Source organism: Psammomys obesus, unplaced genomic scaffold, assembly GCF_907164565.1.
Source record: "Psammomys obesus unplaced genomic scaffold, mPsaObe1.curated_primary_1811, whole genome shotgun sequence".
Classification (NCBI taxonomy): Eukaryota; Metazoa; Chordata; class Mammalia; order Rodentia; family Muridae; genus Psammomys; species Psammomys obesus.
In genome coordinates, this window is record NW_026592118.1 from 29,476,545 (window position 1) to 29,504,518 (window position 27,974).

Sequence of the window (27,974 nt, forward strand, 5' to 3'; positions counted from 1 at the left end):
AGGACCTCACTTCCCAGCCAGAGAAGTTCAGCAATGGCCCACAGCCATGGAATACCCTGGTCTTACCATTCTCTCCGCCATCCTGAAGCACCTGGTCTGATGGATTACATGGCCTTTTGAAGATACAGTTACAGCACCAATTAGATGGCAGCAGCCTGGAGGACAGGGGCAGAGTTCCCCGAAGATGATATATGCTTTGATTCAGCATCCAATGCGAGATGCATTTTGTCCCATAGCCAGGATCCACAGGTCCAGGAATCAAGGGGTGGAGACGGGAATAGTTCCACTCACTATCACCACTAATGACCCACTAGAAAAGTTTTTGCGTTTTGCTTCTGTGAACTTAAATTCTGCTGGCCTACACAATTTGATTCCAGAGTGGGGAACATTCCTGCCATCCATACTACAAACATTCCACTGAATGGGAAGCTCAGACTTCCCCCTGGCCACTTTTGGCTTCTTAGCCAACAAGGAATTACAGCCTACTCCTTCAGGATTCTGGCCTATACTGAAGACCAGCTGAGACATCCAGACGTGGAATAAAAAACAACTGGATTTTTGGACCTTCTGTTGATAGACAGCTATTATTGGACCACAGCTTTTAAGCCTTCTGGATAGAAAGATAGGCAGGTAGATTGGGTAGGTAGGTGGGTGGGTGGATGGGTGGGTGGGTGGGTAGATGGATGGGCGAATGGATGGATGGATGGATGGATGGATGGATGGATGGATGGATGGATGGATGAGTGGATGGGTGGATGGATGGATGGGTGGGTGGGTAGGTGGATAAGTGGGTGAGTGGGTGGATGGGTGGAGCTTAAACTGAAACATTACAGAGACTGGATTCACAATAATATATGCAACGTGACTTAACTGTACACTGAAACTGTTAAAACTGAAACTTTATATATGTTTTATCACAAAAAAATAAGTTTATGATGTTATAAGGCTTCCAAGCAGGCCAGTTGGCCCAGACACTCAGCAGTGGTCCCTGAGTCATACACAGAGGTTCAGGTTTATTGGTGACAAGCAGCTGCCACTCTGTTCTGAGCCTCTTACCTCCCTACCTGACAGAAAGTATTCCCTCCAGTCTGGCTGTGGAAAATGAGAGAAAGACAGACTATTCTGGTTTGTTCTACTGTTAAAAAAAAAAAGTCACAAGCTAAAATATCCTCATAGAATGTCCAAATGAAGAGAAGGGCAAATATTTGTGGTTTCCCACAATCAGCTTTATTTATGTACAGGTGGTGTTTACAGCTTTAAATTGTACCTAGAAAACTTCAACAAAGTAGTAGGAACCTTCTAAATATATATTAGTATATGATTATGATACTTATTTTCTGAATTTATAGGAATCTGAAATATTTCCATACGAATAAGAAAGGGAAGTAAAAGTAGAACAGCAACATTTACCATCTGCTGAATTCTTAGCTTCTTTGGACATAGACAGACAGACAGGTAGATGACTACTAAAAGGGCCTGGGTGGTCATCGCTCCTGCCTAGGCCTGGCAATACACCACCGGTGTCCCACCTTTTCTCTTCTGAACCTTAGCCAGCCTTGGCCATCAGCTATTGTCCAATCAGGTCCAAAATGAAAACGAAAATGTTGATAATGTCCACGTAGATGTTCAGAGCAGCAAATATGTACTCTTCAGGGTCTACCTCATAATGGTAGTGCCCCCCGACCATCATCTGCACGTCCATCACCAGGTACTTGAAGAGAAGGAAGAACTGTCTGTGTCGATTGCATATATCAACCATGCAAGTGTCCTAAACGATCTGGGGAAGTTATTTTATCAACAAGAACAAGGTAGCGGGCTGAAAATATAGCTGAGTAGGTATGAAGCCCTGGATTCCAGCCCAGTCCCACACATGCCTGCAAGTCTAGCATTCTGGAGGTAGAGACAAGAAGATCAGAAGTTCAAGGGCATTATCAACTACAGAAGTTAAAGGTTAGTCTCGACTACATGAAACTGTCTCAAAAGTAGGGGGGAGGGAGAGAAGAAAGGGGGCAGAAATGAAAAAAAGGAAGAAGAAACAAGATGTAGGAGGTCAGTCACTGCTGAATCAGTCATTGCTGAAGTATCCCAGTTTGCACTCTATGAGAATAAGTATCTTATCCTCTTGCAGCCCACAGGACCAGATCAGTAAACTTTTGTTTTCCAAGTCCAAAAGCCTTTGTGTCTTTTGTCAGTGATGTGGACCAGATGGACAGGGTGAACATTTCACTACAAGACGCCCTATATCCGTGACTTCCCCACACTCTTGCTAGACCAAACCAAAGATGCTTCCCAGACTCAGAGTAAAGACAGTGTTCTGAGAGCCTGGGTGACAGTAAGCCTTGCCATCTGTCTCAGACAGAAAGTGGAGAAGAGGGTGTTCCTGTGTGATTACATGATCCCTCCCTGGCCCCAGCACATTTCAGCTCAGCTGCAATAGGTAAAACTACAGAGCCCTAAGTATTGACAGAAAAAAGTCAGAGCCCTCTCTCACCCTCTAGCCTGGTGGTAAGGTGTAGATCTGGGCTACAGGGGGAGTGTGACAGGGAGACAATGACAACAGGCTGAGCCTTCTGGATGCAGGCTAGACTCGGAGCACAGTGCCATGAACACAGCAACGGGTATTCACTTTGTGAAACCTGTCCCTGGCTGCTGATTCCCAGGCATTCTTCACACAGTAAGAGTCAGAATGGGAAGAGCAGGATGGAGTTACTGTAGAATTTCACACAGATTCACAGCAGGTGGTACCTCACGACACATGGGATAGGCAGGGGTGAACCTAACCCTTGGAGAGAAAGGGCGTGCCAGCGTGAGTGATGGACAGGGCGTCCAACATGAGATGGGGATGTGCTTCCCCTGGCTTGTTGAGTCCCTCCCCCAACTAATTCCAGCACCTCTGGAAGAAAACAACAACAACTCTGCTTCAAGCAAATATATGGTTACACGAAAGGCCTCAGTAGCTGAGCATCCTTCTATACACTGAAGCCCTAAAGAACAAGGGTTTTTCTCTTCCTCTAAAATACAGTATGCCACATAAGAAAGATAACGACCGAGTCATTTCACAATTTGATCAGGTGGTTGGCAGTGTGTCCAGGCAGGCAGAAAAGTGGGAGAGGAAGATGAGCAGGAATCCAGTTGAATCTTGTTCCCTCAGAGGGGACAAAGACTCAGGGTGCCGTCTCAGACACAGCCAAACTCCAGCCACGATCTCAACACACAAGAGCATTTAGAAGTCTGCTGTCCTGCCTCACCCCAAATCACACGCATAAGCACACAGATGTTTGTAAACAGCCAGGAGCGCGCGCGCGCGCACACACACACACACACACAGTGTCCTCCACTATTTGGTGCTGACCTGTCTGAATCTACCAGAGTCTTTCATCCTGAATCAACCTATGTTTGTGGGAAGTGAACTGTGCCTAAAACAGACCCAGGAAGACCTGTACAGGCTGGGCTCTCGGGAGAAAAGGGGAACGGTCACAAATCAGTTCTTGGATAACAGGAGAGATGAGAGAACCAAGTCTTGATCTCATGCATAGCTTTTTCAAGTCTTTTAAAAAACCACACAAAGAGTGACAGAAAGGAAGCTACTGTGGGTCATGTGGTGAGACTACATGAGCCTCACTAGCATTACCATGCCTCAATATGGTCAGAGGTTTTTATTATAAAGCTTTTTCTTGCCAGGCGTGTGGCTCACATCCTTAATCCCAGCACTCAAGCAGAAGCAGGCAGATCTCTGAGTCTGAGGCCAGCCTGTAGCAAGTGTCAGGCCAGCCAGTGCTACATAGTGAGGCCTTGTCTTCACATTTTTTTTTCTTTCAGTCTCAGTGCCACTGAAGCCTCAGTGGGCACAAGGACTTGCTGCACAAGGACATAAAATCAAATTGTCGGTACCAATGTTAAAAAAAAACAAAACAAACAAACAAACAAACAAAAAAACACGGCCACACATGGTCCTGTAACCTCAGAGCTATCAAGGGTAGAGAGGGGAGAACCTGGGGCTTCCAGGGGCTTAGCGCAGGCCCAAGTTCAGCGAGAGGCCCTGTCTCAGAGTAATAAAGGGGACAGTAATAGAGCAGGACACCTAGTGTCCTTCTCTGCTCCGTGCATGCACACCAGCACACACACTTTTTTTTTTTTTTCTTTAAAAACTCCAAGGAACTTTCAAACCCTGACAGGTCTAACTCAGTAGGGGAAGCCTTGCCTGACATAAGGCCCTGGGTTTCATCCACAGCTCTACACACACCATTTTTTTTTAATGTTGTAAGAAGTGTTGAGAAAAGGCATAAGATGGAAAAGCATCTTATTAAGAATAATTAGGGCCTTGTCAAGAATGAATTTGACCCATCTCTACTAATACCCAGAGGCCATTATTGTCGAGAAAAAGGCTAAGGCAAAATATTTAACAGCACGTGACTCCCTCAGTGTAGGTGGTCATGGAGTGATGTGTAAGAACCCCAGCAGAGCTCCTAGAACCAGCTGTGATGTTCACTCCTGAGCAATGGGGAGAAGAGGGAGTTTCGCCTTTCCTTTTGCAGTCCAGTGTTGTTTGAATTTTAAAATATCCACATGTGTTACTTTTAAAACTTTAAATTAACTGCAAAGACGGGACGGCAAGATATGGGACTAAACAAAAAGAAAGGGATTCCCAGGGGCATTCATGGTGGCCTTTGCAGCCCTCTCTGGAGCTCCTGGTATAGAGATGTGAGAGGCTGACCTGAGCAAATGAAGCCACTCTTGTGACAATAAGCTTTGTCTTATTGTCTTCTTAAATATTAACTCTCTCAAGGAAGGTGATCTTTTCCTGTTTTTGTTATACTTGGTGTCTGTGTGGTGGTGTGGACCAAACTCTAGGTCCTATACATGCTGGGAAAGAAGTCTGCCCCAAGCTACAGTCCCAGCCCCAGAATGCAACGCTTATATAGACTACAAAGGCCACGCAGCTCTGATGAGTGACTTTTGGGGTGTGCCTAGTGGATGGCTGACTCTGCTGACCAGCACAGGGCCTGCGAGTGTATGCGCTGTGCTCTTCAGCACAGAAGGAAGCCAGGACTTACCATGGAGAAGAGCAGTGTTCCGAGCGCTGAGTACACCAGATGCAACCACTGCACGGAGAGAATGAGGTAGAGCGTAACAGGGTATGGAATGACGGACATGCTTACAGGAGTCCCCACCTGAGATAAGGACCCATCGTGAACACAGTCAAGCTGTGGGAACTTCTTGAACCTAATCAGCAGCATCCGCCACTGAATTCCAGTAAGCACTTAAAGGTCATGCTGAGCTTCACAGTCACCAAGTGGGAGCTTTGAATTCCTCGGGACAGGGCAAGGACAATGCGCTACACACGTGGTTCACTTCCTATCCCATATTCTTAACCCGTCAGAGAATCTGCCTTCCCAGCCCGTGGTGTGAGTGATTCTGGAAACACAGCGACCACATGCTCTCTAGCTGGAGAGTGTGAGGAAAGAGAGCAGAAGAAGCCTCTCTGCAAGCAGTGGGTCAGCTGACGGGGTGAGGTCTGCCGGGACGTGCCATCACAGACATGCCAGTGTGTCAGCAGGGCCATTCTTGGCTTTTACTGTGCTAGTCCCTGTAGCCCCAGACACAAAGGCGGGGTTGCTGGTGCTAGAGGCCAGGCTCTTTTTCAGACCCATGAAACTGCCCCAGCCAGTCTAACCTTTCCCTGGTAGGACATATCTGAACACCTTGGCTCACATGGGAGGAGAATAAAGTAACACAGGTCTACATAATGTGACTATCTCAAACAAGCAAGCAAAGCAACAAAAATTAAAAAACACCAGGTACATCTTTGTGATGTCTTAGAGTTTGTCTGCAAGATATAAATGCCACCTCCCTGGTTATAACAAAGGTGCTAATTCATCCAACCAAATGGGCCCAGAGAGAACTCCTAGTCATATGTGTAAAGATCATGTAAAAAGTCCACTTGTGGCCAAATTAATTCTTTGGTTCAGCATTTGAAATTGGCCTCAGAACTTTAGTCAGTTTTTCCAGGTGCCAGGCAGGGACTCCATGTACGGCACTCATGGACACCACAGGCAGATCATATACAGCTTTCTCCATTTCTGCTCCAGAGAAAGCCTGGGAACAAACCAATGGAGATACGGACACCACCTAAAAGTCACAGAAGCCTGCTGTCCCTGCTACCTCTACTCCTCGTTCCCGGGGGACCCTGAATGATTTAAAGTCCTCTGTGCCTATTTACTCATCTATAACACAGACAAGAAATATTGTTCAGGAGTGTTGTGAGAGTTGAACCTGCTAAACAGACACAAGGTCTATTATATCTGATAATAAAGAGTGAGCTGGGTGGATGGACGCCCAGCCACCTTCTGCAGGTTGCTATTGGAACCTCCAGCTAGAGAAGCCTCCCTCCCACTTCTGTTTCAAACAAGCAGCATGTGTGTGCAGGAGAAGACACTGTCTACCACAGAAGATAGGGTCCCCTCCAGACCCTGCTGGGGAAGGGCAACTGTCTCAAGTACGGGGTCAATATTCACACACTAGATTCCTGTCTATGGCACTTCTCCACTGACTCCTGTGTGTGCAGCTAAGATGGACACAAACACACGTTCGGATAACAGGACAGGAGTGTAATATGCCCTGCCCAGCTGCTGCACGGTACAAAGCACTGCCGTGTGTCGTGTGTCTTTTATCTCAAGGACAGTTTCCTAAAAGCTGGGCATGTAGCTCAGAGGGAGAGTGCTTGCTGGGGTGCTTAAGGCCTTGGCTTCAATCCCCATCACCACAGATAACAATAAAAGCAAGAATAAAGTCTTCACATGCTTAGCCCTGACACCGTGGCTGCTTCCCAGGGGACCTGTGCTGACACAGCCAGCACTTCCCTCATTCTGAGTATTTCTTGAAGGTTTCAAAATGGTCACTTACATATGACTGTACCACAAGTGCGATAATCCCGTAGATAAGCAATACACTGGTGAGCACAAACAGCACTCCATTTAGCACGGTAAAATCCCACTGGCAAGACAAAAGCAGCGCAATGTGGCTCCGTTATCATCTAGACAGGGCCTCATGTTTAGAGAGGCATTTTCTACACTTTGTCTTGGCCAAGTCTTAGGATAGAAATGCCTTAGCCCCAAGCCCGGAAAATTTCCACATAAATGATACAACTGTCATAGTCCCTTGGCTTTGCTTTAGGGAGATGCAGGAAATGGTGGAAGTTAAGACAAAATATGGGAGCCAGGGGTTGATTTTTTTAAACTGGATACGTGAGAATGAGAATTTGCAGTATTTATTCTATTTTTGTATTTATAAGAATTTCTCCCTTAAAGTCAAATGCGATGGTACACACTTGTAAGTCAAGCACTCAGGAGGTAGAGGCAGAAAGATCAGAAGTTTAAGGCCATGCTCCACAACAGGACAAGCTCAAGGCCAATCTAGGATACTTGAATCTCTGATGAGAGAGAGAAAGTGAGCGAACGAGAGAGAGAGAGAGAGAGAGAGAAGAAAGGGAGGGAGGAAGCGAAAGACTGGTTTCCTCTAATAAAAAGATTAATTGTGTAGGATTTAAATTTGTCTGGATAATATGATCATAACTATTCATATTTAAAGAACACATATGCACATAAAACATTATAAAAATGAAGTAAGTTATTTCATTATGTTAATTGGGTCTTTTTCTCAAATGCATATACACATATTTTCATAAAATTCAACATAGCAAATTTTCAAAACTACTGTTAATTATTTTATAATTTTGGCATTTATTAATGTGAATCTAGGCTTTGCCTTTCAAGATTAATGACCCAGGTATTTTTGGTTTTTTGTTTTTCTTAAAGGGGTTGAAAAACAATTTCAAACACAGAAAACATTCAAGATATTTTCTTGCATTTGCCCTCTGTCCTCAACACACACACAGGACTAGTTCTCCAAGTGTTTTTCCTAGACATGGAGCACCTTCAGCTCCACTTAGGACTTAGGAGGGATCTCTGTCAGCTCTGGCCAAACTCAGTAACTGAGTCACATCTGGGCTAGACGTTTGGCTTCAGAGACCAAACAGGACCCACTCAGAAAGCACAAACAGCAGGAGACCATCATTCAAGAACAGATGGCTAACGGCATCTCTGCTACCAGCCCCTCTGTGACCCAAATTCAAAAAAGACACAGTCTTTTGACGGTGCAGGCCGTCAAACTCCTGGCCTGCACCACAGAGGAAAGGGCAAGCAGAATCCAAGAGGCTGGGCTTCTTGAACCTACATGAAACTGCCACTTGGTCCAAAGTGGCATTCGAGGATAGGGTCTGATTGCATTTAAACCAAGTGGGCATTCTGTTTAACTTCCCCCTCTAAGAGACACTTTGGGGCATGGGAGAAAACGCAGGCTCAGTGCATGACTGCATTTCCTTTGGAGCCCTTGGGAGCCTTATAGAGGGAGAGAAGTGTTTAAACACCCACCACATAACTTCAGAAAAAAAACAAAAAAAAAAAATTAGTTGAACGTAAGTTCAGCTGCCTTTCCAAGTCATTAGTGCAAACACACCTGAAATTACCTTTAAGGGGCTTTTCAGCAGAATGTTTCATTGCCTGAACTCAGGTCATTCCTTACATGTGAGAGATTGACTTTGGGGGAAATATTCTGACATTTAGAAAACTTTAAATGGCTCTGAACATATGCCTACATCAGCGCCTCCTCCCCACTCTAGGGAGCCATGTCTGCTTACACACACGCTGGCTTCTCAGAGGACCATCCTTGAGAGGGCAAACATGATCTGATCCTAAATTAAATTGAATCTCTACTTTGGGGGATGTGGAAGGGGTTCGTGTACTTCTAAGTGTGTATGTGTGGAGGCCATAGGTCCACTTCAGCTGTTACCCCTTATGTTTTGAAAAAGAAGTCCATTAGGACCTGGAGCTCAGAAATGAGGCTGGGGTGACTGGCCAGAGAGTCCAGGGATCCAGAAGCTAGCATCCCAGAGCTGTGATTGTAAGCCCATGCCACCATAACAAGAGCTTTACATGGATGCTGGGAACCAAACTCAGGTCAGGCTTACACAGCAATCACTTTTCCAACTAAGCCGTCTCCCCAGGCCCTGAACCACTACTTTTGAAACCACTTGACTAAATGTTTTAACAAATCCCTCTACCTTCTTTTGCACCAACAAAGGTTAAAATTCTATTTGTATATAAAGTTGTCCTTATGAGGAGTGTAAAACAATGGAGAAAATACTCCTCTTTAATTATTAAACTGACTAAAACGAGCCCACCATTTACTAGGGCAAGGTATCCCTAAATGAAGTACAGGATCACTGGAAAAAGCCCTGGAAGCATCTTAGGGCCAAAGAGACTCAGCCATCAAGGTTGGGGTGTGGCATTGTGGCAGAATACTTGCCTGGCATTCACAAGGCCCTGGGTTGATCTCACCAAAAAACTGAAAGAGCAGTTGGAAATTACAGCGGGGGGAGGGAGGGATAGTGGTGCTTTGGAGCCCCAGTAACTGTGAGGATCTGAATTTTAGGCTGCAAATTTGAACCAGGGCCCCAGCAGGGAACACAGAGCCCACTCCATAAAACAGCTGGAGGAGGGTTGTTGGTTCGTGAAAGGCCCATTTCCATAAGTAGACTGAAAGGAACCAGGTGAGCAGCTGTGGCTGTAGGGCCCAAGGTCTAAAGGCACAGGAAACCTAGAAGTTGGGCTGGATTAAGCTGGCCTTGTTGAGACAAGCTGTGAGTAAATTTTGAAGAATGTGCCTAGCCCAAGAGGAGCCTGTGGGGAGAATTCCATGGGAATAAGCGCCTCTCTCCTCTGTCCCTCCAATTTCCAGCTGAGGTTCCCTGGCCCAATCGCTAAGAAGGCATGAAAGCCATACTGCTGAGGCCCACGTGATAGTAAAGCAGGTGGGGGTGAAAATGAGTCAGGGGGATGCAGGAGCACAGCCAGCAACCCCTTAGGATAGAGGCTTGTTCCAATAATACGTACTTTTGTTTGCAGTGCAAATAAAGTGAGCGCTAATGTCACCACCGTGGTGGCTCCTGTCGCCCACAGTATCTCTTCTGCCCTATAGAAGCTGGAACCAGAGACTGTGGTTACTGCTCAGGCACATTCAAAGAAAAGCACACACAGTAAGACAAAAATATGAATCAAAGACTTACATAGACATGCTTCCTAGCAGCAAACCTTCCAGAAGTGTCTAAAAACAAAATTCACAGTAAATCAAGCAGCCTGTTTCTCCATGCATGAGGCCAAGTCCTAGACTTCAGGAGAGGAAACCAGTCATGTGTGCATTTGGGCAGGGGCAGGGAGCAAGTGGAGATGGGGCTGTGAACATAACCTTGGGGCTACAGCTACAGGGTGGTTAAGGGAAACAAATGGTACAACTAACCATTCCTATCACACAGTCCCTAGGACTGGCAGAAGAAAAACCTCCAGCTACTATGAACTTCTGAAAGCACCGCAATGACTTTCACATATTCAGTGATAAACTATGTACTAGTTGGGGGTGAAAAAACCAAAGTAAAAGGTTCATTTGTGGACCATGTCCTCATTAATTAAATGGGGCCATCCACACATTAACTACACACTTCAGGGCAGCACATGCTGTTTCCATTAACATTTGTCCACACTTTGGACAATGTCACTATCTGTGGTCCCTGTGTAAACTATTTCTTCAGGACTGGGGATGAGACCTGAGAGCTCAGTGCCAGGATATGAGACTGCAGGGCAGTTCCTAGCAGAGGTGACAGCACAGGACTTATGCCCCGAAGGATTCCCTCCGCCCACATGGGACCAGGTATTGGGTAATGTGGGGGAGAGGTGTAAGCTGAGATCCAGTGGGCAGGAAGCCCGAAGGGGAGACAGTAACTGGCAGACTCTCAGCCAGGCTCAGGACCACAGACAGCGAGCAGCTGTAAGACTGAAGAGATTTGCCAGCCCAGAGGACACTTGGGAATTTGGTGGTCCATGGGAAGGACCAGGAAGTCATCTAGTCTCATCAGAGATCCAAAAAGAGGGCATATTCTAAGCAAAGTGCTGACACCAGGCTGGCTTTGGATTTCCCCAATCCACCAGAGGCTAGAAAAGAACTGGGGCCCAAAAGTCTATAGTCACTTTTCTGGATTTCCCAGCTCCAACGGGTGACTGCCTCGTGATGCATTTTGTTAATGTATCTAAGAAAGCAGTCCTTATGCCCATGAGAGTGCAAGATTGACGCTATGTACAAATGATACTTCAATAATGTGCTTGATTCCAACCTTCCTAAGATATGCTTTTTACTTTTCCCATTACTTCCCATTTCTCTAGCATCATCAGAAAGACAGACAGAGAGAGAGAGAGACAGACAGAGAGAGAAAGAGATGGGGAGAATTGAGGGAGAGAAAGAGAACAGAAGACAGGCAGGCCTGGAGAGAGAGAGGAATGGCTCCAGACAGGGAGTCATTGAGGAAACCAAGCATGCTCAGAAAAAGGCACTCAGGGAGCCACAGATTCTAGGGGACAGGAGCTATCTGAGGCAAGAGTATTTTCCTGTTCTCTCTTAACCCCTTTTCTGAAATGGTTTTTTCCATGTTATTTCCTAGCACATGGGTAAAATGCTGAATCTAGAAAATAAAATCATTACTTGACCCTAAATAGTGTACCCTCTTGGGACTAGAAGTCAACTTTGAGCCTCGGTTCTTCCCACGTCTACAATGTTCTGAGAACAGGGGTTTTCCATGGCCAGAGTTGAGGCTGTGTTATGTGCTGCCAGATATTTATTAAACTCTAGAGGGTTTTTCTGTGACCTGGCTAGTCCCCCAGTAATCAAGGCAGAGACCTATCGGTTTATTTAAACAAGCCTTAAGCACAATAACTGTGCAGTAAAATACAGCTCACAGAATGAAGAAAATTAAATGTCTAGTTCATAGGCTTGTGAGTTAGAAGCAAAAGCCATTTCCTCAATGGGATCGGGAGGGGAGGAGGAAGGGGTTTATGGGGGGATACAAAGTGAAGAAAGTGTAATTAATAATAATAAAAAACCTGTAAGGAAAAGGCTAGATACATTTAAAAATGTATGAAATGCCTTCTAGTAAATTTGTTTTATATAAAAAAAAAATGCCCTGGAATTTAACTCCAGAAGGGGAAAGGACACTATCTGACATAGGTTGCTACTTCTATCCAAGTGCCCCCGACCTGTCTTCCTGTACCACAAGCTTCCACAGTAAAGGTAATGATGCAATAAGGCAACAAAAGGATGTGTCAGAGGGAGGCAGAGCACCTGCCGTGGGGAGTTACTTACAAAGAACGCCAGGAGAATGTAGTTTGCTGGCACTTGGCGTCGGACGTCCCTACAGCAAGCCAGCACGACAATCACAACCATAATTGCTGGGCTGCGGATGTGAAACCACCCGTTAGTGCTTTGGTACTCAAACATGTGAGCAGGATGTTCAGACAGACAGGCAGAGGGACACAGACGCAAGGATATCATCACATGCTGACACCAGACATAGAAAGCAAACCAAAGAGCCATTTCCTACTTAGCTCTCTTTTAAGCCCTCAAAATGAGCTTTTAAAAGTTTCCATACACAGAGAGATAAATTGAATTTTAATTTTTTTGTTAAAAATATAGATTCATGGGAAATATAACAGAGAAGTTCTATTAAAACTATATGAAAATTTTACCAATGATTTTTATTTATATACTTGTGGCACAATTTCAAAACCAGTAATAGAACACTGGTGTAATGTGAAGACAGTTATTAATCATGGGACTGTGGCATGAGTCTGAGTACATGCGCACACCACCACCTCAGTTACCACCTAGGACTATCTTACCAAGAACAAGTCAACAAAGCTCCACATGGTATGACCCCTCTGTGGCAGTACACCTACACACAGCTGACCCTGACTTCTGGTGCCCATTAGCTGGCTTTCTTTTCCACCTCCATAATATTGTCTTCTAAAGAATCTTATACAGGGATTGGAAAAATAGATCAGAGATTTAGTACACTGACTGGTCTTCCAGAGGACCTGGGTTTAGTTCCCAACACCCACATGGCAGCTTAAAAAAAACAGTAATTCCATTTCTAGGGGACACAACATTCTCTGTCACCCTCTACCGACACCTATGTAACGTGATGCACTTACAAGCAAGCAGATACATACAAATAAACATAAAGAAAAACAAACAAAATATAAGAGAATTATGCTTTTCCCTGGGTGTTTTTGTATGTTTTTGTTCTTTTTGTTCTTAGTTTGTGTTGTTATTTTGAAGGGTCTTATGCAGTCAAAGCTGGCCTTGAATTTCTGATCCCCTGCCTCTACCTCCTAAGTGTTGGGCTTATCAGCATGCATCACCATACCCAACCAAAATGTTACATTTTATCACATTTTTAATGGTGATCACTTCTTTATCAATAGTTAATAGAATCACGAATGATACTTACAGGAGTGCATACAGGAACCAGGGCACAGAGATGACCCACTTTCTTATAGGCATGCTAGTTAAAAAAAAATATGCATATAGTTTTACAAAAAAATAGTAAATTTTGCTAACTAAAACAGAAGTATAACAATATCATGAGAAGGATGGGTAAACTAAGTGATCAAATGGGCAGGAAGAATTGAAACATTCTTTGTAATAGAGTAGTAGGCTGCTTCCCTGTTAGAGCATCTCTGGGCATGTGTGAGTGAGCCTGGTTTCAAATCCCCAGCACAGAGAAGAGAGAGGAGATACATTATAAAAAACCATTTTCTTAAATTACACATCAAATTTAAAAGGAAGCACCTGGTTATGGCCTTCATTTTCACAAATACTGAGAGCCAGGCATGGTAGCACGTATCTTTAATCCCAGCATTCAGGAGGCAAAAGAAGGTGGATGCCTGTAAGCTTAAGGTCAGCATGATCTACATAGTAAGGATGGCCAGAGAAAGCCAGGACAGCCAGAGCTGCATAGTAAGACCTACCTCAAAAAATTAAATAAAATAAAATACTAAGACTGATAGATGTGTAAATTAAAAGAAAGGCAAAAAGAATGGACATCAGAAGAGGAGAAAACAGGGAACAGGACAGGAGCCTGCCACAGAGGGCCTCTGAAAGGCTCTACCCTGCAGGGTATCAGAGCAGATGTTGAGACTTATAGCCAAACTTTGGGCTGAGTGCAGGGAATCTTATGAAAGAAGGGGAAGATAGTAAGACATGGAGAGGACAGGAGCTCCACAAAGAGAACAACAGAACCAAAAAATCTGGGCACAGGGGTCTTTTCTGAGACTGATACTCCAACCAAGGACCATTGATGGAGATAACCTAGAACCCCTGCACAGATGTTGCCCATGGCAGTTCAGTGTCCAAGTGGGTTCCCTAGTAATGAGAACAGGGACTATCTCTGACATGAACTCATTGGCCTGCTCTTTGATCACCTCCCCTTGAGGGGGGAGCAGCCTTACCAGACCACAGAGGAAGACAATGCATCCACTCCTGATGAGACCTGATAGACTAGGCTCAGATGGAAGGGAGGAGGACCTCCCCTATCAGTGGACTTGGGGAGGTGCATGCATGGAGAAGGGGGAGGGAGGGTGGGACTGGGAGAGGAGGGAGGGAGGGAGCTACAGGGGGGATACAAAGTGAATAAACTGTAATTAATAAAAATAAAAAATGAGAAAAAGAAAAGAATAAAAAATTTTAAAAAGTAATCAACTCCTGGCTCGTGTTCAAATAGCACTTGAGTAGAATGAATTGGTGATGGATTAAAGTCTCTCAAATAATTACAGAATTTAACAGTGTTCCAGCCTTCAACCTCTCCACTTTCTCACTTCTTTATCCAGTTATATTTGAGAAAGTAGCTCAGAGAAAATTTAAAATAGTGCCCAAAGTAAGAGTAAGAAAAATGTTCTTGATTTAGGAAGTTACGTTCTAGAAATCCCCTGCCGTGTTGGCCTAGAAGATGCTTCAGTAAAACCTGTGTATAGGAAGAATATCGTTTACGAATGATGAAGAGCAAAAACCACACTGTTTGAAATGATCCAAATTAAAGCAAGCTGAATCCATGAGCACTCACATGAGTGACATAACATTTAATTGTAGACAGTAAGAAAGACTTACCAGAAAACGAACACACCAATGATTGTCGCAGTAACAATCAACTGAACTGACAGGATAATGAACACTTTAACAATGAAACCTGTGGAGAAGAGATGTTACTTCATGAAACAGTGCCCAAAGGTAAAACTAAATGCAATTTCCAGTTAGGGAAAGGAATTTGCCCATCGTCATTCGAGGCTAGGAAAGGCAGCGCTGGTTTAATCAACAAATGAAACAAGAAAAACAGAGACTCTGAGGAACATCTTTAAATGTGCTTTTTAAAAATTCTTTGAGCATTTCATACATGTTCACAGTGTATTTTGATCTCTGTAGAACTTTTTAAAATGTCTAATCAAAGCCAGCCACAGCGGGGCTCACTGGTAAGCCCAGATGCTTAGAAGGCTGAAGCGGGAGAAATGCTTCAGCTTAGGAGTTGGACACCAAACAGAGCAATGAAGAGGCACCCAGTTGTAAGAACAGATAAACAGAAAGATTATTCAGGCTCATTATTAAAAATGTTTTCTCTGCGGCTGATGAGATAGTTCAGCAGGTAAATGCACTTGCTGTCAAACCTGAGGCTAGTCAACTCACAGAATAAAGTCATTGTTGGTGATTTTTTTTTTTAAATGGGCAAAAGATTTGAATAGTACTCCCCAAAGAAGACACATAGATAGTTAACACGCATGTGAAAGATATTCAACACTATCAATCATTAGGAAAAGGCAAGTCTGCCTGGGAACCCACAGGCCACTCTGACCAAGGAAACAGGTAGGCTAACTGCAAATCTTCACCTCTCCTTCAGTGTCTACAAGTCCAGTTCCCCAGTCTCACCCCAGACCTGTAGCAATCCTTCTGCTGTGGTCTCTCCTCGCCCTCTGTCCTCATTCCCCGGGGACTAAGCAGACTCTGGTGGAACACCCTGCTTTCCTCAGCCCACCTCCCTCCTCAGCTGGACCCCCAGCCCATTCCCCTTCCCAAGTGTCAGATCCTAATACCCAGAACACATTTTACCTGGAACCCCAGTGACCACACACCTATCAGGGTCCCAGGAGAATCTCCTACCAGGCAACACACAGAGGGCAACAGAGACCCAGTAACCAAACACCCCCCCTAACAAAGACAAGACCAGATATCAGCACCTAGAATTACAGTTTTCCCAAACCCAGATGCCAATAACAGTGAGGACAGTATGTTCACTAGAGCCCAACAACCCTACCACAGCAAATCCTGAGTATTTCAACACAGCCAAGCCACAATAAAAAGACTTTAAAATAGTCAGAAAAATTTCACTCACAAAAGAACACACCTCAGTACCTCATGAAATTTCTTCAAAATTGACCACAGACTCAGACACAAACAAGTCCCAAAGATAAAAATACAGCATGCATCCTATCTGACCAACATGGCTGGATATCACAACAGAAACAACAGAAAGCTCCCAAATACATAAAAGCTAACCAACACATTCCATTACTGAATGAAAAGTGGATCAAGGAATAAGTTAAAAAAAAAAGAAACTAAAGACTTTCTATTGAATTTCTAGGAATTGAATGAAAACAACATACCCACATTTATGGGACACAATGAAGGTTTGTCTAAGAGGCAAATATATAACACTAAGTGCCTACATTTTAAAAATGAAGAGATCTCATAATAGTAACTTAAAAGCACACCTGAAAGTTTTAGAACAACAAGAAGAAAACACACCCAAAAGGAGTAGATGGCAAGAAATAATCAAACTCAAGACTAAAATAAATAAAATAGAAAAACAAACAAACAATAACAATCAATGAAACAAAATGTTTGCTCTTTGAAAAATCAATAAAATTGACAAATCCTTATTCAAATTGACTAAAAATAAGAGAGAGAGAGAGAGAGTACCCAAATTAACAAAATTAGATATGAAAAGGTGCATATATCAACAGACACGGAGAAAATCCAAAAAATCATAAGGACATACTTTAAAAACGTTTACTCTACCAAATCTAAAAGAAATTGATAGTTTTATCAATACATAACACTTACTAAAATTAAATCAAGATCAGGTAAAGCTTCAAATAGACCTGTAACCCTAAGTGAAATAGAAGCTGTCGTTAAAAGTCTCCCAACTAGCCAAAACAAACAAAAAATCTCAGGGCCAGGTGGTTTTAACACAAACTATCACACTTTCAAAGAAGAGTTAATGTCAATACTCCTCAAATTATTTCACAAAATAGAAACAAAATTAATTTTATTAATTAATTAACTTTAATTAATTTTATTAACTAATTAATTTTATGATGCTACAGTTATCCTGATGCCAAACACACACACACACACATGGGAATTTGAAACCAATTTCTGCTATGAACACAAATGCAAAATTTCTAAATAAAATATGTGCAACCAAATCTGAGAATACATCAAAAAGACCATCCACTTTGATCAAGTAGGCTTCATCCCAGTAATGCAGGGATAGTACAACATAAATAAATGTAACTCACCATTTAAACAAACTGGAAGTTAAAAATGATCATCTCATTTGATGCAGAAAAGGCTTTTGACAAAATCCAATACCACTTCATGATAAAAATTTTGGAGAAATTAGGGACAGGGGGACATAGCTCAATATACAGTAAGCCCACAGCCAACATCCACTTACATGAACAGAAACTCAATGCAATTCCACTGAAATAAGGAACAAGACAAGGTTGTCCGCTCTCTCCATGTGTATTCTCTACACAGTAACTTATAGCTGGAGCAGTAAGACAACTGAAAGAGGTGTAGGGATAAAATTGGAAAGAAAGAAGTCAATGTATCTTTACTTGGAAATGATATGATAAGTAAGTGATCCTAAAATTTTCACCAGAAACTCTACAGCTGATTAAACACCTTCAGTGAAATAGCTGGATACAAAATTAACTCACAAAAATTAGTAGCCCTCCCGTATACAAATGACAAACAGACTGAAAGAGAAATAAGAAAAACGTACAACAGCCTCAAATAATATAAAATATCTTGGATAGCTCCAAATAAGCAAGTGAAAGACTTGCATGAAAAAAAAAACAAAAAAAAAAAAACAAAACTTTAAGACATTGAAGAAACAAATTGAAGATGATATCAGAAGATGGGAAGATCTCCCATGCTCATGGATCAGTAAGTATTAATAACAGCCATCCTACCAAAAGCAATCTACAGATTCAATCCCCATCAAAACTCCAACAATTTTCAGCTTCACATGGAAGCAAACAAACAAAAAAATCAGGTCAGTTAAAACAATCCCAAATAATAAAAGAGGGATTTTTTATTATTTCTATCAGGAAATCTCACTGTTCCCAGTTTCAAGTTGTACTACAGAGCTATAGTAATAAAAACAACATGGTATTGGCATAAATAAAGAAACATTGATCAATGGAATCAAATTGAAGAACCAGACATAAATCCACACACCTATCGACACTTGATATTTTTATAAAGAAGCCAGAAATACGCAGTGGAATAAAGACAGCATCTTCAACAAATGGTGCTGGTCAAACCAGATGGCTGCGTGTAGAAGAATCCAAGTAGATCCTTAAGAAAGGGAAATATAATAGATAGTTATAAAAGGATGGGTATGATAGGTAGCTGAAATGGGAGGATCAAGTTGGGAGGAGAAAGAGGGATGAGGGAAAGAATATAGGGAGAGACAGGTAAAGTTAAGGGTCATTTGACAGGTAGTATGAAAACCTAATACATCAGAAGCTTCCTAAAATATAAACACATATGAAGGCCATCTAAATGATATCATCAAATAATAGTGGAGACAGAGACCCAATTGACCATCTCTTGTAACCAAATGAAGCTTCCAGTACTGGTAGTGGGTTACATCTATTTGAGCTGTTGGTCAAAGGGGTCTCAAACAACCAATCCCTAAACAATCCAAGCTGATGCTGAGGCTATAGCTTTCTCTTCACAAGCTAACAAGGCCCGTTGCTGAAGTCAGCACAACTCATTTAACATGGAGAAGTTGAGCTGGTCCCTATGTAGGACCTTCATCCCTACTTGCTAGCATCTTTGGTACAGGAAGTTACTCTGCACACTTCTAAAACAGACACATAAACATGAAGCCAGCCACAAACTCTTTGATCTACAGTGTTGTCCTGCCTGCAAGATATGCTAGGCCAATGGTGACACAAAGTTTGTGGGGTGACCAACCAATATCTGAATTGATTTATGGCCCACTCCATAAGATTGAACCTGTACCTAGCACTGCTTGCATGACTAAGAACCAGAGACATCTAGCCCAAGCAAGGACTTAGAGAAAGACCAAATTCTACTGGCCTAAAAAAATTGCAATAAAATGCCTCCTAGTGATATTCTGTTGTACTAATAGAGCAGTGCCTTGCTCAGCCATCATCAGAGAAGACTCCTCCTGAAGCAAATGGGAAGAAATAAAGACCCACACATCGGACATTTTGTAGAGTGAGCAAGCTTGGAATACTTTGCCTGAAACGGGACATCTCTATCTAATCTCACCCCTCAGGGCTCTAGGAACCCCTTGGAAGAGAGGAAAGAATGTAAGAGCCAAAGGGAATGTAGGACACCAGGAAAACAAAGCCCTCTAAATTTATCCCATGATAAAAGCTCATGGGAACTCATGGCTGAGGCAGCATGCACAGGGCCTACATGGGTATGCACCAGGTTCTCTGCTATATGTTATGGCTTCCAAGTTTAGTGTTTTATGGTATCCTTGAGTGTGTGATTGAGTGGGTCTCTTTCTTGTGCCTTCTGCTAGGCTCTTTTTCTTCTGTTTATCTTATCCAACTCTGATGTGATGTTTTATTTTATTACATTTTATTGTTATATTTTATTATCTCTTAAAATCCTGTTTGCTTTGTAATGAGAGACAGAAATGGGGTGAATATGGATTGGGGGAAGGGGAGGGTCTGGGAAGAGTAGAGGGGGGAGGAAACATAATCAGGATATATTATGTGAGAAAAAAAATCTATTTTCAATAAAATGGGTGAAAGCAAGTCAAAATTATTATGTAGTGTCACTTCATACTCACTAGGATGTCTACAATCAGAAAGAAAGATAATAACAAATGTTGGCAAGGATGTTGAGAAACAGGAAACTTCATACATTATTGGTTGAAGTAAAAAAAAAAATGGTGCAGCTGTTTTAGAAACGTTTTACCATTCATCAAAAGGTGACACATACTTGTAATGTAGTTCAACAATCCAGCATTCCATCCAGGAGAATGTAAACGCATGTTTATATAAAACTGATATATGAACTGAAGGTACCCACACACAGCGGGGTGCTCCCTCTTGGACCCCGGATTAGGCACAAACCACACCCAAACACCTATTTACACAGAGAGATCCATCATTACTTGGGGATGAAAAATAAAGTGGCTGGTTTCTGACCAGGCAGAAAACAGCAGCAAGTGACATTGCGGGTGTGGTTCTTACGAGGAGAAGAGGGGAGGTGTGTGATAGAATAGGCTAGGTTGCAGGCTGTGGCGGGATGTTTTGATTTGGGCATGTTAATTAGGGCAGCCAAAAGGGGTTTCTAATTGCTGGACTTCAATACTTTGATAGTTGGACCTTAGCAATCAGCCTTAGGAATGAGTCTGGCATAAGAAAGTGTCCAAATAAAAGAACAGGCCTTGGTGGTTAGCTTTAGGGATGTAAACTATGGTTTGCCAGGGAGAGGGAAGGGAAAGACAAGCAACCATGCTTGCCATGCTTGGGCCTTCTAGAGTTCTTCGAGAATACTGGTTGCAGCATTAGTCACAATAACCAAAAGGGGGAAAAAACAGCCCAAACATCAAACAACTGACAAAGGAAAACTCCATTTTGTGCTGGCACCATTCTAATTTTCTAAAATATAAGTTCCAGGCAATTCTGACTAGCCCCTCCTCAGAATTGTAAAACTACTGTAAGATAATTGCTTGCTTGCTCTGGCTTTTGTAAACCTGCTTATAGCTGTGTACCAGGAACTAAGACAGCTTCTCTATCCTGTACGCAGGGAGTGACATAGCTCTTCACTAGCTGAGGGGAGACGGCTTTTTGAGCAGCTGCACATATATGAAAAATGAAACAACTGTGGTCTTCACCTTTAAAGACCTTCCTTTGACCCTAAGAAAGATGCTTAAATCTTATTTAAAAGGGAAAACAGGAGAGACACCGGAAGCAGTAGAAGAGAGGAAACAGGACTGGAGGCTACCACAAAGGGCCTCTAAAAGACTTCACCCAGCAGGGGATTGAAGCATATGCAGAGACTCACAACCAAACTTTGGACAGAGCACAGGAAGTCTCTGGAAGAAGGGGGATATAAAAGGACCCAGAGAGGACAGGAGCCACACAAGGAGACCAACAAAGCCAAAACAAAACAAACAACAACAAAAAAGCAGGGCACAGGAAGGACTGCAGAGACTGATGCATCAACCAAAGACCCCCATGGAGAGGACCTAGACCCCCTGCTCAGATGTAGTTTTAGACACCTTAGTCTCCATGGAGGTTCCCTAGTAAGAGAAGAGACAGTCTCTGACGTGAACTTGGTTGCCTCCTCCTTGATCACTTTTCCCTTCTCCCTAGTTGGGCCACCTAGCCAGCTCACAGAGGAAGAGGATCCAGGCCATCCTGGTGGGACCTGATAGGCTAGGGTCAGACAGTAGGGGAGGAGGACTTCCCCATCAGTGGACCATAAAAGACAGATGGGAGAGGAAGAGGGAGGGAGTGCAGGACCAGGAGGGGGCTACAACTGGGATACAAACTGAATAAATTGTAATTAATAATAATATAATAGGAAAAAAGAATAAAATGGAGAAAAAAAAAACTTCCTCTGGCCCATGATATGCAGCAATGGCTTTGATTTGGCTTTAAGGCTGTCGTCCTGCTCATGGTAATAATAAATTCACTTAATTATAATTTGGATTGAGTCTGTAATCTTTTCCCAGCAGATCTGAACTCTGTAAAAAATCCCTCACCATAATGTAATGTAATGTCATGTCATGTCTACCAGGCAATGGAATGCTATGGCCATAAAATAAATAAGAACTAAGAACTAATGTTTCAGAATGGGTGAACTGTAAAATCTTATGCTTAATAAAGGAAGACTTTCAAAAGAGCAAGTGCTTTGCTCTTCCATTTGTATGAAATAGCCTTACTAGGCAGATCCACAGGGTTACAAAGTAGAGTGGGGGTGGGGAAGGCAGAGGTAGAACCCCTAACAGATTTTATTTTGAAGTGATATGATCCCACATGGACTGTGATGCTGGCTGCAGAACTCTAAATTTCCTGCAAACACTGCACACTTAAAATGATGAAATTGTGTCTTCATGGACATGCCCTCAAGAATTACATGCCTTCCCTCCACAACTCTTACCTCATCACCCTCCATGATACTTTCATCTTATATACTGTTCAACTTGTGAAAAGCAGAAAGAGGCTCACCTCTGTCTTTCACTAGCTATAAATCACTAACTTTGGTGTGTGTGTGTGTGGGGGGGGGGTGTTCTACCTCTTTAAATCCAGTTTGCACATCTCCAATATGACACTATGACTTCTTCATTCAGAGATTTGTAAAGAATAATCAGCGAACCACTGGCCTTCCATGGCACTGTGAAGGTCTGGCCTAGGCGGCTGGCTGGCCGGTGCCACCCCTCTGCCCTGGCCTCCTCATACTTTGACCCAGATCTTCTGAAAGATGATAACCATCCCCAAAAAGAAAGTGTGGACAGAGCCACTGTGTGCTTCAGATAAGATCAACAGCAAGTGGATGAGAGCTCTTGCAGGGACAAAAAAGGTCCTGTTTGGGGTGCTCTTGGGACTTCTTTCGTGAATGGACTTCTTGAAGTGGTCAGAACCTTTGTCCTCCCTTGGCTATTTCTGTTTTTCAGCCTGAAGATTAGAGCTCCCAAAGACCTCTTTGCAGACTATGATAGAGGGTGGTCAGAGGCAGGCATCACTGGGAGTCAAAGTTCAGAGGCCACTACAAGCTATCCAGGCCCTGAAAAGCTTAAGTGCAGCACAGAGGATGTGGGGAACCATGGCATTGGCCTTAACTTCCTGCCCTTCAATATGACATTTCATAAGAAAGAAGTTCTCATTTATTTATGCCACAATTTTTTAAGATTTCTGACATTCCCTGATGAATATGCTCCTCTTTATTCCCAAATAAATACCTAGGACATTGAATTAATATGTTTAAAAACCTAGGCCAACACTATATGACCATATTATATGTAGGTGAGAACATTTCATCATCAACAGTTAACCCATACTTCCTAAAATGTCACATGTTTATTATGGATTTCTAAATCTCCAGGACAACATCATGGTGATCTCTTATGTCAGCCTATGACACATTTCATGGTAAAGGAAGATGAAGAAATCTAAATAAAAAAGAATACATTCTTTCTGGCAGTACACACCATGGAAATATTTTAAGAAAACATTGCTCCTTTCCAAGCCCAAGTACTCTTACCTCTACGGACAGACATGTCTTCAAAGGGACCATGTGAATTTGCGTTCTCATTTGTAGAAGCATCTGAAATTTGTATTGCGTAGATATTTGCTCCATCTCTAGGCTTTGGATTTGAGTGTTTGATGGCTTCTTGTGGCCTATCTCCAGATGAATGTGTGAAGGACTGATCCAGTTTACCAGGGTTACCTTTAATTGCTGCTTTCTGAACAAGATGTTGATGATCGCCAGAGCTAAAGTTGACTGGATCACTGATCTCCAAATCTATTTTCCTGAAATAGAAAGCCTGTCATTTATGTCCTTATGACCACAGCTCCATTACCTTTAAACTTCCAAGTGATTATTTCCTATTTTCAAATGACAGAGCATCCATTCATATCACATCAATGCATAATAAATATGTGTTAAATGAATGAGCATATACTTGTAAGATGGAGCCTGTGGAGCAGTGGTTCTCAACATGTGGGTCGCAACCCCTTTGACAAACCTCTATCTCCAAAAATATTTACACTACAATTCTTAAAAGTAGAAAAATTATAGTCATGAAGTAGCAATGAAAATAATTTTATGGTCGAGGGTCACTACAACATGAAGAACTGTATTAAAGGGCCTCGGCATTAGGAAGGTTGAGAACCACTATTGCAGAGTAAACTAATTTGCCTTCTATTATGGAATTAACCTCTTAATTCATTCAGCAAGGAGTTAAAAAGACCCATGGAGATTCTTCTACTGCTTCTGCCTTCAACTGACTCACACTAAGGGAAAGACAGTACTCGGATGAGCAATTATATTAAAAGCAATATAATCGAGCCAGGTATATGGGAGGATGTGAGAGCCCTCCGTGACACTTAGAGGAAAAGACTGGGAGTAGAAGAGTTTTTCAGACATTCCCAGGGAATGTGAAGTATAAGGCTAGAAGTGTAATAGGACTTGGTCAAAAAGAGATGAGGAAAGATTTTTCCAGATAGAGCCGTCAGCCTGGACCAAGACCAGAGGAAGCATAGGGGACAGGTCCCAGATATTGAAGATGTTCCTATTCCAGGATAGAGAAGTTGACAGTGTAATAGAATAAACAATGGGGTAGTGGGATTATGTCACTGGTGGGAGGGGACTGGAATAACCTAAAGAAGCTATACTTTACTTTCAGTGACATCAATGTGTTAGGAAGAACAATAGTCCCCAATGGCTCTACATCCCTCTCCAGGGACCCTGGAAACACTGCTGTGCTTGTTAAAAGAAACACTACAGATACACATAAGGACACTGAGCTAATTGCACAATCAAATCTCAAAGTTCTTTTGTTTTTTAATGATCATAGAAGAGAGGAAGGCAGAATAAGAAAGGCAAATGGAAGTCAAAATGATGCAAATGCTAAGAAGATTCCAGAAGCAGCTTGGAGCAAAGAATGTAGGTGGCCTGCAGAAGCTGGGCAGGAAATGGATTTTCTAGTGGAGTTGCCAGAAAAAAGCTAGGCCCTGTTGGCACCTAGGTTCTAGCCCTGGGAGGCTGATATGGAACTTCTGACCTGCAGAACTCTAAGACTATATGTTTGTTATGTTTTGTGACACAAAGTTTGTGCAGAATTGTATCAGCAACAATAGAAAATTAATGCAGTGGGCAATCACTGAGGGTTTACAAGCAAGGGAATCAGTGATCTGACTAGAAAGACCTCTAATCCTACAGTGTAGAGAAGCAGCAGAGGAAGCCAGTGTGAAAAAGCAGAGATCAGAAATGGTGGCTGGGGTAGCTGACGTTGGCTGCTGTGCTTGATAACCAAAATGCCAGTCCCAGGAAACTATGAAAAAAACAAAGGCAAAAGCAAACTTACCCACTCATCTCACGGCAAATGTAAAGGTTTCTTTTTGTTGTTGTTGTTTTGTTTTGTTATTGTTGTTGCTGCTGTTGTTTTTTAAGACAGGGCTTCTCTATACAACCCTGGCTGTCCCAGAACTCTCTCTGTAGACCAGGCTGGCTTTGAACTCAGAGGTCTTCCTGCCCCTACCTCCTGAGTGCTGGGTAGGACTAAAGGTATGCACACACCCGGCCAAGGTGGAAGATTTCAGCAAGTCCCCTTTACTGCTGCCTGCTTCCTATCTCATAAGGGACATGATGGGGCAAGAAAGGAGACTAAGATGTAAAGCGAGGGTGGAAAGAGGGCCTTAGCCAGAATGGTATAAACAGGAAGTCCAAAAAGCTGCCAGGCTCCTAGAGAAGCAGACTCCATCTAATAAAAATGTTCCCTTTCCTCTAATTAATCTCTAATGTTTACAAGATTCAGTAGGGGATTTCTAGCAACACCAAAGAGCAACATCAAGAGCAAATAGATGGGAAAAAAATTAAGAACAAAACTGAAAGAGGACTAGAAGAGAAGTAGTGATTCACTTTAGCAGAAATAAAATGTATATATATATATATACACACACATATATATGTATATGTATATATATGACATAAACTATATGGTTAAAACTATAGTACAAGTGTAGCAATGGATAAATAGATCAATGGCATGGAAGAGAGTCTAGGAACAGATTGATGCATATCCAAGAATTTAATATTTGATAAAGGTAAAACTTCAAATTATGCCCTCTGATGTTGGAACAATTAATTATACGTTTGGAAACAACAGTTTAATAGCTATTTTGTAATCAAAGATGTATTGCAGGTTGGTTGTGGTGGTTTGAACGAGGACGCCCCCTTGCCATAGGCTCATATATTTGAATACTTGGTCCCTGGTTGGCGGAACTGTTTGGGAAGGATTGGGAGTTGGGGACTGTTGGAGGGAGTGTGTCACTGGGAGCGGGCTTGAAGCCTGAAAGGGTTCTTGCTATTCCCTGTGTCCTCGTTCTGCCTCCTGCTGAGGATAAGTGTGAGCTCTCAGCAGCTGTACCAGCTGCCTGCCACCATGCCTTCACTCTGCCATCATGGGCTCCAACCATCAGCCCAACTGAATACTTTCTTTTATAAGTTGCCTTGTTCATGGTGCTTTGTCACAGACACAGAAAAGTAACTAATACAGAGGTGAACTGAAAATAGATAGATTTCTATTAGAAATTTATAATAGATAATCTATTAGAAAATACAAGAAATGTATGGATGAGCTTTTATAAAAGTGATTCCATAAAAAGAAGTATTTGACAGATTGGAGGTACAGATAACTTCAGATGCAACTATAAAAGTATCAACAAATCTGATATGAAAAATGATAATATATTTGCAATGTTTATTATACTGCATTGGCAACCCAATGAAGATGAAAAGTGAACACAAATAACAAATTCATAAAAATTTTAAGTAGCTAATAAGCCTTGAAGATAACACCTCATGAAACAACCGAAGAACTATAAATAAAAGCAGTAGTGAAATGTCTTTTTGCATAAATGACATTCGAAGATTAGAAAGATGATTCTCATAGTTGTAACACTATAAAGAAATAGGTAATCTGGAAGTACATCATGACTCTCATGAACCTACACGTTTCTTCTATGAGCTCCTTCCTCTGCAAAACAGCAAATATATAACTTAAGTATAAAGTAACTATATAACTTAATAATTGTACATTTAAATATATTTTATTTAAAATGATCTTTTCTGGTTATTATTGCTGGAAATATAGATGTAAGCCAATATGTATTCATTTTATTTTATCCGCTATTATGTTCACAATTTTCTCTTGATTTTAAGCAATTGTCTCAAAACAATCCTGAATCCTAAGCTTTAAATCAACTATATATAGTGGACTGTCCCACTTGAGGTACACCATCTCATAGCAATATAAAGTTTTCTGTGGAGAGATAATTTAGTGATATATAGTAGAATCCCAAATGTGTATCACTTGGTCCAACAGTTATAGTTGGGGCAATTTATTCCATAAACACACGAAGTCAGAGGTGCATGTAAAAGAAAATTTACTATGTCATTTATTGTTTAAAACTGCCAACAAATTTACGACGGGCCATTACCCATCAGCAGGGAAGTAGTTAAATTAATTTTGGTACAGACAAAAAACATGTATGTATATATGGACCAACCTATACGTATATGCTCAAGTTACAGCATAGAAAATCCATAGGGCCAGCCTGCCCTGCACCAGAAGACATGCTGACCACCCCTTGAGCCCCCTAGCCAAAAAGAAAAGAATCAGCAAGAATACCCACCTGCCTCTGCTATCTTCTTTTGAACCTCACAGTCTCACCACGATACAGTTTTTAATTTAGAATATAAAATTTGAAAGTAATATTTAGGAAGATTGCGTTAATATTACATGCCCTCTCTGACTGGAAGGAAAACACTACAAATGAGATTAACCTGATTTGAATGAATTTTTACAGTGGCCATTTATTCCAAATAATAATAACACTAATATATTTACATTTTGAAGACAAGAAATATTTTCCTCTATGATGCAGTTTGGAGCTCCTCTGAGAAAGGAATCTTCATGCGAAACTGAAGGTCACTTAAAGATGCTCAAATAACCAATCGATGTCTACGGTGTCCTACAA

At 42.2% G+C, this 27,974-nt stretch overlaps 1 protein-coding gene across 1 annotated transcript; it reads right to left on the reverse strand.

The window, feature by feature from the left end:
* Positions 1-1,434: 1,434 nt before the first annotated feature.
* LOC129681067 (protein lifeguard 2-like) lies at positions 1,435-27,867 on the reverse strand. The gene is made up of 10 exons (XM_055612959.1): positions 27,845-27,867; positions 23,476-23,744; positions 15,046-15,124; positions 13,391-13,444; positions 12,244-12,334; positions 10,124-10,161; positions 9,951-10,038; positions 6,904-6,993; positions 5,055-5,102; positions 1,435-1,711 (listed from the first exon to the last, which is right to left on the reverse strand). Coding segments are annotated over exons 1-10 (903 nt in total). The 5' UTR covers positions 27,847-27,867; the 3' UTR covers positions 1,435-1,567.
* Between the last annotated feature and the right edge of the window lie 107 nt (positions 27,868-27,974).